We start from the raw sequence: 13312 nt of genomic DNA on the forward strand, positions 1-13312 counted from the left end.
GAAATTTCATATTAAAACTGTAATATAATTCATGGTTGAACTATTAAAGTTCACCTTAAAACAATCATACATGTTTACAATCCTGCTATAAAAGTTAATTGCAGTTTGTGGTAATTTGGTAGAAATTACTTTGAAATTAACTGTCAAAGTTCATGGTGAAAACATCAACTTGTGAATGTTTCACGGTTCAGCATTCACAGTTCTACTATGAAAATGTATAAATATGATCTGTGAAATTTCATATTAAAACTGTAATACTTTATGGTTGATCTGTTAAAGTTCACTGAATAACAATCATCCATGTTTACAATTCTAGTATGAAAGTTCATTGCAGTTCTTGGTAATTTGGTCCAAATTACGTTGAAATTCACTGGTAACAACTTGTGAATGTTTCACAGTTTAGCATTCACGTTCTACTACAAAAATATATAGCACTTGAAAAAAATTCCTGTATTTTTTGCGGGAAAAAATAAGCCAACTGTGTTGCCAGAAAGTCGGTAAAAAAAAGCACAACTGTAATAATCTTTACAAAACAACTTGTAAATGTAACATTTTGAACCTGCATATACAACTTTGGATTTCTGATAAATTAGCATGACCATTACGCTATATAACATTTTTTTCCAGTAAAATTTACATCAAGTTGGGGCGCTGTGGCGCAACAGGCTACAGCGCCCGTACCATGTCCCGATCCCACCCCATCTCTCTCTCTCCCACTCACTTCCTGTCAATCTTCACTGTCCTGTCAGAATAAAGGCAAAACGCCCAAAAAATATACTTAAAAAAAAGAAAATACATCAAGTTGCCACTTCTTGTACATCAAATCCCATTCAATTTTACTGAAAAATACAAGCAACATTATTTCACTGTAAAAGCCTCATTATAGGAGTGTTATTTAATTGAATTTATTTGTAGATACCCCTTAACAATTATTGAAATGTTTTGTGAAAATGTTTTTGTGTTTCCGACAAAATCCAAGATGGCAGCCAGATCGATTACAGTGACATCACAAGTTGCCATTTGTCGTCTTTCAGACCTCCCACAGTATTAACAGACACCACTAGTAAGTTTTAATTCCAAACACATCAATAGTTTCAAGCCAAAATGCACTTTTGCTAAGTGCAGTGCCCCCTACAGGTCAAAGGTCACCAAATATTTTGAGCATTCTCCTAATTTGACCCTTAGTCCGTGTATCATGTCATTAGAAATTCTGCCCATCCCTGGCAACATGGTAAAAAGATGAAAATGACTTGATTTTACTTTCAATTCCTTTTACATTCTCCAAGGTATTAAAGCAACACCAAAGAGTTTTTTGTACCTTAAAATAATGTTTCCAAAATTGTTTCAGTGGTTCATCAACTCGTAACAGGGTGAACGGCACTTCTGCATTCGCTTCGTGGCCCTCTATCGGCTATAACCGCACTATGTAAGTTTGCCAGATCGGGTAGCGGATCTGTAGTTCGATGGAATGAGACATAAGAAACTACAAATTTGACTTGCATGATGTCGCAATACATCATACTTTCATAAAATCATGCAACATATTCTATCTTGTCTGTGGACATCATTATTTGCAAAGCCGGTGCTGAATAAATAAATAGCCTGCGTGCGACAGAGGAAAAGTTCTTTGGTGTTGCTTTAACATTAACATTTTTCATAACTCCATGTAGGACGTTTCTGTAAATGTAAGCGCACTGTGGCAGTAGTAATGCAATATTTAGAAAATGTAGGCTACTCTTGTACTCTTGATACTCAAGTACTTTTAAAAACAAGTACTTCAGTACTTTTACTTAAGTAGATATCTGACTGTTGTACTTTTACTTGTACTTAGTAAAATTTAGCAAAGGATATCTGTACTTTTACTCAAGTAATGAAGCTGTGTACTCTGTCCGCCTCTGATCGGTTGTAGGCTACTGTCAAGATTTTGTTCTGATACTCTTTTGCGTAGAATATAGCCCTATGGAAGGATTGATTTGAAAAGGAATCAAAGATTTAAATGTCCCTATTATGTATCAAATAATTTCAGTTGTATCATAGACTGTAATGAAATTCTAGCCTACAGTTAACAGGAAGAGTGGCTATTAATTCACTAGTTCACAATTAGTTGAAGAGACTTCTTGCCATGGACATTCTTTCTCCGTAATTCTAGGCCAGTGTTTCACTGTCTTTCGGGAAGCATTCTGAAGAAGATAGAACAAGGTCAAAAGATGAATCAATCACTCAAATTGTCAAATTACATTTTAAAATGGCATGCCACCTTTAAAATAGCTTTAACTACAGTATGGGTGTGTTCCTCTGTAAGCAGTGAAACTTTTATTTGAACTACACGGGAACCTAAAGAACTGTGACCATTTTGGTCATTAGTGTAATTTGTGTTGTGTTGTATTTGATTGCAATCTTACAGAGACAGTTGTGGAGACAGTCATGTAAACATGGGTAAGAGGTTATAGGCTCCTTTCCAACACCACAAAGAGACACGCTTACTGAACTTTCTTGACTTTTATTTTGACGTAAAGCTTACTGCGTAAACCGGAAAATGTTGATTAGAAGTCCGGTCTGATCATTGGCAAGTTGGCAACATTTCACTGCGTTACAAGGTAACTGTGAACTCCTTGGTTGTTAATTTTGTTTGTTACAAGTTATCGTTGGACTGACAGTCCAGTCGTATAAGTTTATGTAGGCCTATCTCGTTTTAAGTAATCACTGTAGTAAGGTAACTCGGTAAACTGGGCGCTTAAGAAAAGTGTCAACTGCAGTTAAAATAGAAGCTGTTAGCATTGCTCAAACCATCTGGTGTTTGTTGTTGTGCCCTACAAGGCTATTTGTCATTTTAGTGACCACGTAAGCCTAGCATGCTGCATTGAGAGTGAGGCTTAAATGACTCGTGACTTTGACATCTCTCAAAATCTGTCTGAATTTAGACAGTATGTGGGCCTGCATGATAACTTCGATTTTTATCAAAGAGTTCCTTGTTTCAGACTTGTGAAGCAACTTATTATGGGTCGCCGAAAATCGAAGAGGAAACCCCCTCCCAAAAAGAAGTTGACAGGGGACCTTGACACCCAGTTCACGTGCCCATTCTGTAACCACGAGAAGGCGTGTGATGTGAAAATGTAGGTGCTGCATTCTAAAATGTAGGCTACTGTATATTCATGCTTTTGAGGAAACTAAGCTGACCAATAAACCTTTAGGTTCTATAGCCTATTTAAAATGCAGGCTTGTTGAATCCAACCTGTTTGTGAATCCCTGAATGTGTCGAAGGGTTTATTTTTGTTAAGCTAAAGTGTCTTTTCTACACATACCTCACAGGGAGAGGAGCAGAAACACTGGGATTATATCCTGTTCGGTCTGCCTGGAGGAGTTCCAGACTCCCATTACCTGTATCCTTCTTTTTTGTTACTTCCTCTATCCATGTCGTCATATTCTCTCTTTTCCTCTCTCCTTCTCTCTCTTCCTCTCTCTTTCTCTGTCTTTCCTCTCTGTCAACTACTCAAAGAATCAAGGGAGAAGGAAGAGAGATGGTATAAGTAAAACTAACAGCTTAAGTAAAAGTAAATAAGTAAAACTAACAACTAACAGTGTTTGAAAAAGTACAGATAAGTGTTATGAAAATGGCTGCTTTCACAAGAAATATCCGCAAGAGTCCATTAAACCCAGCCCTAGAAGTGCAGCTGGTGTAGCAGGCTACATGTGTCATCTGTGACCAGGCATGCTATGTGTTTTGAATTTTGTTGAAGCCTTAAAACCTCTTCACACCAAAATGATTTAAACTTGTATCTCCATACTACCGTTACAATGAAGTAGACATTTCTTAGGCATTTTGGGCAACTCCTATGCATTTTCTCCAGCAGTGTTGTGATTCATGTCCTCTCTGTTAGTGGACTGTGGTTCAACAAATTGCTTCCAAGGCATGTAATGATGCCACCATCCAATACGGATGTTTAAATTTTGAAACGAAGAGCTCAATCAAGGACTTGGCCAGACAAACCTGGTCAGGTTTATGGGTAAAAAAGCCTACATGCTTGACAAACCTTTTGACTAGTGAAAAAGGTAATGTAAAAACCATTTACATTAATGAACAAGTTTATTTATTTACTCTACAAGCAGTTTTATGACAAACTGTCACCTCTCAGTATGTGTGTAGGATATGTGCCATACACATTATGTATGTTTTTTAACTTTACCCTTAACTGTGTGTGTCAGATCTTTCGGAGGCAGTAGATGTGTACAGCGACTGGATAGACGCCTGTGAAGCTGCCAACCAATAGCAGCCGTGTTGTCTTGAGGGGATGTGTCTGTATTGTGTAAATCAGTATGCTGAATGAACTGGGATTGTATTTAATGACACAATAGGACACATAATGGATCTATAGGTCAAGTAGAAAACGCTGTGTGGGGGGGAAATGTTGCAATACTTACCTCTCATTATCTGTCCTCAGCTGCTATTTCTGGGGGAATAGTACATTTTGAAGGTACACATTTAATTTAATTTTTAAATAATTTTAACTTGAAGAATTAAGTTATTTCATAGTTATTTCTTGATAAAGGGAGAGTATTATATTGTACGAAAAAAGTGTATGTATTGTTACAGTATGCACGTCCATTTAAAAGACAAAATATGAGAAGACAAATGGGAAACTGAAAGGGAAATAGACTTAAAGCAACTCCACAACATGATGGAATATTTTATTTTTTCAAATGAAGAAATATTTTAAGAAATAAATGCATCACATACTGTTGGTAGTCACACTTGCACAGTTTCTAGAGTGTGGCCTTTGTAATGATCCTCATTCAAATTAGTTTTTACCAAAAATGTCTATTGTTTCATGTTGAAGGTGTTTTGGCAGCATACTCATAACTTTCTTTTATTGAGTTGGTATGTGTTTATTGACTTTGCATTGCAAAAGGTGTCGCCGCCAATTAAATGTGATTCAAATCATTTGCATGCATTTTGTTTATTTCCTTTTGTAACTAATACAGTTTGCAACCTATACGTTCTGGCTCACATGTCTGTCCGTATGTAAACAGGACAAGCCTTCAGGTGATACATGGGGCAACTTTTTTGAGCAATGTTGCTGGACAACTACGCAACCGGTACTATGTGTCCTGATTGAATGATCATGAAAATTTGCCCATTGATGATTAAAGATCTCGAAAAAAAAATATCCAATGTCAATGGGAAACAAACGACAATACACAGGACCATTGCCCAGCAACGTTGCTCAAAAAAGTTGCCTTGTGTATCATCAGCTTTAAAGAAGCAAAAGCAGTCAAACTACAGGGAAGAGGTACAAATAAAATAAATGGCCAGGAATGACCAAAAATAAGAGAACATTCCCATTGCTTGGTGCAGCAGATAAAATGTAAAACATGCTTGACATGTCCAAAATGACATGATTGTAAAAGAATGTATTAACTGGAACATTTTAGGGTAAAAAATTATGACCGATGTACCTAGTTTGTCATTGCAGTAACACCAGCTCAACACTAGAGGTCCTAAAGTTCAACGCAACATTGGAGGATGTTGCTTTTGCACCGTCAGTAAGCCTTACTCACATTCCAATCATTATTAATATCTGTCTGTTAACCTCAGTCAATCTATAAGGCATTTTATTAAGAGGAATGTTATTCTGAAAGCAGTAATAAGATTTGATACATTTCAAAAGATATTAGATATTCAAAAGATATTGTTACCTCTCCTAAAGAGCAATTTCACCTGATGTCTTGTGTGACAGTTGCTTATGTATTTTTTTATTTGTTTTTGACTAGACTAATGGGTTACACTTTACTTGAAGGTAAAGAGTCACATGACACTGTCATGAATTTGTCATAAACATTATAAACAAGTCATAAATGTTTATGACATAACACTTCTGTCACTCGCTTCTGTCAAGTGTCATTCGGTTTTTGTAATGACAAGTTAGGGTTAGTGTCAGGGTTATGGCAGTGCCATGTCACTCTTATGTAGAAACCTGAAGTAAAGTGTTACCGACTAATGTTTATTTTCCAGATATTCCACAGCTGGCAGCTGATAGTACTGATTCTTTGGGATGCTGTAAATGTAAATATAAAAAGAACACAACAAAATGGATTTCAGATTTGAAATCTTCTTGTAGGAGAGGATCAGTTGGAATATTCAGCTTATTTTGGTTGAATAATTAAGTACCTAACTACACTAATTTGAGTTAGAATTGAATTAAACAAGTCGAACAAAACCTAACCTAAATCTAAACTGTCTACATGCTCTGTCAAACTAAACTCAGTAGTGAGAGATTGAGTGTTGCATGTCTGAAGCTATTTCAATGCAAGTCAAACACAATCAACATGACACCGGAGCTTGACATGTCATGACCGTAAACAATAACGACTTGAACAGTTATGTGTGTTTTTCTTTCCTTTTCTTCTATTCTTTTTTTATTTTTACATTTTACATTTTTTGTTGTTGTTTACTTTCGAGTGGACAGACCCCGCCTATTGAGCTTAGTCAGCGTAGCCATCAAAGTAGGTGTCGTTGTAGTACTCGTCGACCTTGGAGCAGTAGTTCTTGTCGTAGACTTGGCGCGGGAGGCCCAGGGGTGTCATGCCCCGCTGGGAGGCCGCCTTGTTGGTGCCCATTTGGAGGGACACGGTCGATGTGTCGCAGTTCATCAGGTCCATCTTCGTGTCAAACACCTGCCTCTTGGTGCCAGGCGCAGTCATGCCAGCCTATAAAAGAGGAGGATGAGGAAGAATTAGAGTTAGAACAAGAATAAGAAGGTTTAAAACATTCCTAGTACCTTTTATGTTTAGTAGGCTTCTTGACTTTATGTCATTCTTTATCTTTATGTATTTGGTTGAAGCTTTTATTCAAAGTGACTTACGGATGTCAATTCATTGCATGGCCAGATCCCCTAGGCCTAAAGCAACTTGGGGTTTAAGTGCCTTGCCCAAGGGCACAAACATTGCAGCTGGGAATCAAATTTGCAAATGTTCAGGCTACTGCATGCAAACCCGGCTTTATCCCTAGTGCCCCCTAGTGGGCAGGATGCTGCTCCTTCAGGCTTAGCTGCCCCCAGGTAGTGCCCGCTTACCTGGCTGGCACATTTATTGGTGCCCATCTGAAGACTGATGGTGGACTGGTCCAGAGGGTTATCATTGCCAGCCTTGGGGTCGTATAGGAACCGCCGTGTTCCATAGGACGTCATGCCCTTTTGGCTGGCTAACTTGTTGGTGCCCATCTAGCAGAGAGAGGATGACAACATCAGGGTAATGTCCCATAGGAAAGGACAATCTCACCTATGTCTGTTCTATTTCTCCCGAGACATAATTGAGCTCAATTTAACATCAAAATGACATTTTGACCATTATTTTGTTTATCTTGATTTCCTCTCCTGAGAAATAGCACTACTATTGACTCAGTTCAAGAGTAATTTAAGACTGGTCAGTTTGTTAAGGATTTTGTTCACATTAACCTTCTGATAGATGTCATCAGAGTGAAATTGGACTATTAAGTGACTTGGCTGTGGTAGCATACTGTACCCATTTATACTACATCCCGGTTCATATAGCTTTGTCAAAACAACAGACAGTTACAGACCTGCAGACCGATGACGTTGCGTCCTTCCTTGATCTTCTCTGGGGCAAACTTGCGTGACTGCTTCTCAGCATACTTCACCCCAATGTCATATTTGGTGTTGAAGCCCTTGGTCTTGGCCTGAGAGGTGGGAAATAGCAACACAGGTCCCCTCTATCATATGCTTGTCAGAGAGATTAGGAGGCACATTAGTTAAGAACTTTTTGAAGGAACAAGAATAAGAGTGATAGGAAAATCTTAGCTAAGACTAAACTTCAATTCCTACATCATGTATCTTATATATTCGGTAACACTTTACTTTACAATATCGACATAAGAGTGACATGACACTGTCATGAATCCTAACCTCTAACCCTAATCCTACCCCAACCCTAACCATAACTCTAAACCTATCCCTTTACCTAACCCTAACTTGGTATGACAAAAACCGAATGTTACTTAATAACAGAAGCGTTATGTCATATATGTTTATGACTTGTGACAGTGTTCATGACAGTGTCATGTCACTCTTATGTTGACACTGTCAAGTAAAGTGTAACCTAATATTCTCTATAAATCATTGAATACATACAGTATGTCCAACAAACTCCATACTTTATATACAGCAGGTCTTTGAACTATTCTCTAATAAATAGGGTTGACATGATTTGTAAATCATAGTATTCTTTTTTTATTCACATTTTACAAAAGCATCCCAACTTTTTTGGAATTTGGGTTGTATCATCATTGTCTCAACCATAGATATACGCATGTGTTTAGGACAATTTAGTAATTGTATGTTCTATTGCATTCTAAAGGCAATACTCACCATTCCGGCCAGGGTGATCAGTGTGGATTGGACCTGTGTGTAGTTTGTATTCTCAAAGAGGTCGTTGGCCTCAAAGATGTCATGAGGCTTGAGTCCATATTCAGTGATGGCTCGCACAAAGTTACCGATGTTCTCAAGCTGGGAAAGAGAGAGAGCGAGAAAAGTGAATAAATGGTGGTATCATGGTGTCACTGGGTCATGTAACATCTCGGCTGATTCTGCTAATACTATCCCATGTTCTTCAGGTAGGTTTTTTGACATTAATAATGGCACATCAATGGCTGCCAGAAGTCAGACCCCGCTGTAGCTCACAACTAGTGAGTATATAATATCATATCATACATTCATACATTCATTCATTCATTCATTCATTCAGTGAGTGAGTGTTCACAGTGTGACCGTTAAAGGAGAGTCTCACTGAGTAGAATAAACCATTTTCGGAGGATGATAGAAAATGAAACATTAAATCCACAACATCTTGTTCTTTTTCTTAATTTGCATTTCATGATTACCCTGTGTAAAAAACCCAAAGTGCCGCATCATGTGAAAGCTAGAAAATTACAATTGAATCTACACACTGTTCACATGTTCAGCTTTATGTAGCACCACAAGGCAACATACTGTTTTGTTCATATTTTATTGAGAATATTAATTATATTGAAATTATATTTGGGCTTTTTGCCCACAAGGAGCTTACAACTCCTACACTTAGAAGTAAATTGTGGACTGAGGATTTATTGCTTCGAGCCAACATACACATAAATCTGATACTGGTCTAATTCAACAGCCACTGTAGTGGAATGTAAACATATAATACATGGTGCCAAACAGTATTGCCTCCACAATACCATATACAGCTCGATACCACTCGGGAGGGTAAGAGAAAGAGGAGAGAAAAAAAGAAAAGGTAGAATCATCCCTGATCATCATGAGAAAATGAAGAGAGAGAGAGAGTGAATGGGAACCTATATGGTTATGGATACGCTTGTGTTCAAATGTTTTTAACAAATAACAAAAATGTTGGTCAGACTATAATAAGGAGAATAGCAATAATAAACAAATGTCAATTAAATCAATAGCCTAATGAAATAAACAATGAAAATGAGGGGGGAAAGCAATAATAAACAATAATGCCCATTCAATCAATAATAAAAAAAAAACAATAACATGGTACTTGAGGGGGGGAAATGGGGCAAGAGAGAGAGATGAATGAGCAGGTAAGAGATGGATAGAATGAGAAGAGTATCATAGAATGAGTATCAACGCTAACAGAAGTCCAACAGAAAATCGGTGGAAGGGGAGGGAAAGAGACAGTCTAACACAGTCTGTAGTTTCAAATTGAGAGTATAAGGCCTGACATGCTGTTACCAATTGTTATTACAAGACCATATGATATTGAGGTGAACGTTGGGGCAGCCGTGGCCTACTGTTTAGCACTTCAGACCTGTAGCACGGAGGTTGCCGGTTCAATACCCAGACCAGTAGGCACGGCTGAAGTGCCCTTGAGCAAGGCACCTAACCCCTCACTGCTCCCCGAGCGCCGCTGTTGATGCAGGCAGCTCACTGCGCCGGGATTAGTGTGTGTTTCACTTCACTGTGTGTACATTGTGTGCTGAGTGTATTTCACTAATTCACGGATTGGGATAAATGCAGAGACCAAATTTCCCTCACGGGATCAAAAGAGTATATATACTTATACTATACTTATACTTATATATGTGCATTTACATTTTACATTCATTCATTTAGTAGACACTCTTACGACTTTCACATGTCAATTATATTACAAGGGCCATTCTCCCCAGAGCAACTCATGGTTAAGTGCCTTGATCAAGGGAACAATTGGTGGAAGCTGGGAATTGAACCCACAACTTTTAAGGCTACTACAACGTGTAGCTGAAGTCTCTCAGTGCATGGGCTGACCAAACCAAAGTTGATCAGTGAAAGTGTTGGTTAAAGTCAACCAACAGCACCGCTAAACAGTTAAAAAAACCGCTAAAAAGCAATGCTGGTAGCCCACAAACAGAGGTTTCAAAAGAGAAGGAGATGTGAAGAAAAAATGAAAAAGAAGTTAAATAGAAAGGCGGCCACAGAGACAGTAATGGACAAAAAAAAACAAAAAAACTCTGAGACATTACAAAGTTAGTGAGTTCAAGATGGTAGTCTTGGGGGCCAGACATGCTATTACCCCATTAGCTGACGCTAGGTATGTGTGGCGCTTCCATCTGCTTACATTTCCCCCGTCACACACGTGTGATTTGTGCGGTGACAAGCATGCTCCTATGAGCTAAACCGGACCCACCGGACCATAACAAACTGCATAGCTCTCACACAGCATAGTCTGCTCACTTGCAACCTTCCCCAGCCTTTCCAACAGGGGCCGAGTGTGTGTGTGTGTGTGTGTGTTTGTGTGTCCTTGGCTGTTGCTAGATTTGGCCAGAGATGTTTGCCTCAAATGGAGTGTGGAGCTCCTATTCTTGTTTTTGGTTGCTGAGTTGTTGCTCTTCACTGAGTCTGGCTTCAGCCTATTTCTCTTACGCGCATACGCACACGCACACACACACAAACTGAGAAGGAGTGGTGGGCCTCACCTGATGCCAGTTTTGGGTTGCAGAGTTGTTGATCTTCCTCACAGATCCTGGCTGCAGCTTGTTGATTAGTCTGATGGGAAGAAAGGAGCGAAAGAAAATGGAGGGCAAGAAAATGGAGTGATGAAAAGAGGAAAGAAAAACGAGGGATAGTGTGTCTTCTTGTTTTGACTCGCCATGTGGAGACAAGTATCATTTTAACTTTCAATATTTAGGCAAGATGAAAATATATCTGACATGTTAACACCTATTTGAATGGCCCCTCTGAATACATGTGGTAAGTAGTAAGTATTTAGATTTAAGAAAAAAAAAAACAATTTGCAAGGTGAGGGCATGTATTCCTACTTTCAGAGATTGAAATGTCCAAATATCCTAATGCAAAAATAGTATACTGACATATTTAAGTAAACTGTGAATGGCTGCTATCCATACAGCAAAGCAGAAGTCAGCTAAACTGTAATCTTCCTATGAATACAGTAAAATATGTTTTTCATTTCTTGCAAATGTGCTGGGAATTACTGTCCCCCAAACAAGAGACAACTAATGAACGCACTGGTTGGTGACCTGTGACCTTTAACACCTGACTCACTCGCACAGGAGCACGCCGTCCTTCAGGCTTTCCATGAAGTTGTCACCGACGCGGCGTCCCGTCACCTCCTGGATCCACAGTCGTAGCTGCTCCTCCTTCAACGGGTCATACTTCCCAGCCAACTGGAAGAGTCAAAGGTCAAAGTTGAGAGGTGAGGAGATCAAATTCAGGTGTATGAAACCCCAGAGAGGATGGGATTGAGGCAAGGGCCGCAAACTGTATGATTGGATGATGACTGGATGATATTCTTGATAAAACCATGACTGTGATCATCAGCAGTAAGCACAGGGGATGCAACACTCGTGATGATGTTGAGAGGACACCTCGAACCAAGTTTGCGAAAGATTAATCAGAATATTTCTACAGTAGTGACTAAAAATGTCTAAATGTGTTATATATTTCTTCTGGCACTATGATCTCATCCCACTGACCCCCCACCACACCCTGCCTCAAAGTGGTAAGGGCAATTTAGCATCTATTAACTTAACAACTTATATGAATGTTTCCAAAATCATTTTGATGGCACATAAACTCTTAAATGGGTGAATGGCACTTCTGTTGCACTCTGAGAGGTCGACATTGCTTGCAATATAGGCTAAGCAAGTTGCTGTATCGGGTCATAACACTAAACCTCTCCCAGCAATATAGGCTTATAGGTGGAGTTAGCCAGCTAGAGATGTGCATAGAGTGAGCCTAGAAATTATGACAATAAATGTCTGATCGTGAAAAGTTGCAGATTCCTCCTTATGTTTGTAAGCCAAGTAATTCAAATAGTCAGCGATTTAGCCAGTGGGTTAGCTTATGTTATGCCTACTGGCTTTGACAATTAGCATGTTAGTTAGCTTGATGGTCTTTTGGGGCCCCACTGTCATCTTCAAGGCACCTGACCCTAACCTTAACCCAAACCCTTAACTAACCCTAGCACCTTCCAGGCAGCACTGCCTTGAAGTCGACGATTGGGGCCCTAAAGACCATAGATCTTAGTTAGTTAGCCTTATTCTGATTTGAGTGTGTGCAAAAGGGATTACTGCCAAACCACAACAGATGTCTACACGTGAATGGGTCATTTACTTCTATGGCAACATGTTCTGAAAATATCATGTTCACTATGCACACACGTAACAGTATAAGTCATCTTGGTTACTATCACTGAGTGCTAAAAAGACAAATTGAGTGGCAGTAATGGCAAAGAGGTGCTATGCTATACATTGTAGAATACAAATTGATAGGCTACTTACAGGATTTCTGAGCTCTATATCTACAGACTGGTGCCTGTGCATTCCCTCTATATTGTATCATATTGTATTGTGTCATTATGTTTTTTTAGTTTATTCCAAAGATGCACTATTATTATGTTAACAAGTTAATTTATTATTGTGCTTCTCAACGGTATAGAGGGACCCCGAGATGAAATATTTTTAGCTTTAACAACGCAGGTGATACACTGTGTTGTTAACAGTGTTCATCATCAAGTTGGGGCCATGAGTTAGCATATACAGTGATGTTACCCAAGGCCCACCTGTTTATTGAAAGCTTAATTGATACAGTAAGAAAAGTGCTCAAGAGAAAGGATCCACTGTGGCTACACATGTACATGCCACTGTGGCTACACATGTACATGCATCAATGAGAAGACTTTGATGAAGTAAACTCATTATTTGCAGATGTGTACACTCAGTGCACTTCAGAGTGTGGTTTATGCAGCTCTATAATGCATTGGAAACCAATACAAACACAACTGTTTTGATTTCCTC

General features: G+C 38.9%; 2 protein-coding genes across 3 annotated transcripts in view; one reads left to right on the forward strand and one right to left on the reverse strand.

Moving 5' to 3' along the window:
* Window positions 1–2485: 2485 nt before the first annotated feature.
* Window positions 2486–4939, forward strand: LOC121718397 (transcription elongation factor 1 homolog). 2 transcript variants are annotated; one of them, XM_042103432.1, is made up of 4 exons: window positions 2486–2597; window positions 2964–3113; window positions 3310–3380; window positions 4204–4939. In XM_042103432.1, the coding sequence occupies exons 2-4, from the start codon at window positions 2998–3000 to the stop codon at window positions 4266–4268; spliced, it is 252 nt and encodes an 83-aa protein (XP_041959366.1). In that variant the 5' UTR covers window positions 2486–2597; window positions 2964–2997; the 3' UTR covers window positions 4269–4939. The 2 variants fall into 2 exon arrangements, with proteins under 2 accessions (XP_041959366.1, XP_041959365.1); XM_042103431.1 differs by having other exon boundaries at window positions 2487–2597; window positions 2979–3113.
* A 935-nt stretch (window positions 4940–5874) lies between these two features.
* The window catches only part of LOC121718324 (calponin-1-like), an 11816-nt gene continuing 4378 nt past the window's right edge, over window positions 5875–13312 (reverse strand). The window contains exons 2-7 of the mRNA XM_042103343.1: window positions 11559–11680; window positions 10973–11042; window positions 8382–8519; window positions 7577–7693; window positions 7071–7217; window positions 5875–6705 (exon numbers count right to left, since the gene is read on the reverse strand). Of these exons, the coding sequence (XP_041959277.1) occupies window positions 6481–6705; window positions 7071–7217; window positions 7577–7693; window positions 8382–8519; window positions 10973–11042; window positions 11559–11680 (819 nt within the window). The 3' untranslated portion in view covers window positions 5875–6480. The remainder of the gene's footprint in view (window positions 6706–7070; window positions 7218–7576; window positions 7694–8381; window positions 8520–10972; window positions 11043–11558; window positions 11681–13312) is intronic.

This window comes from Alosa sapidissima, chromosome 9 (assembly GCF_018492685.1).
Source record: "Alosa sapidissima isolate fAloSap1 chromosome 9, fAloSap1.pri, whole genome shotgun sequence".
Classification (NCBI taxonomy): Eukaryota; Metazoa; Chordata; class Actinopteri; order Clupeiformes; family Clupeidae; genus Alosa; species Alosa sapidissima.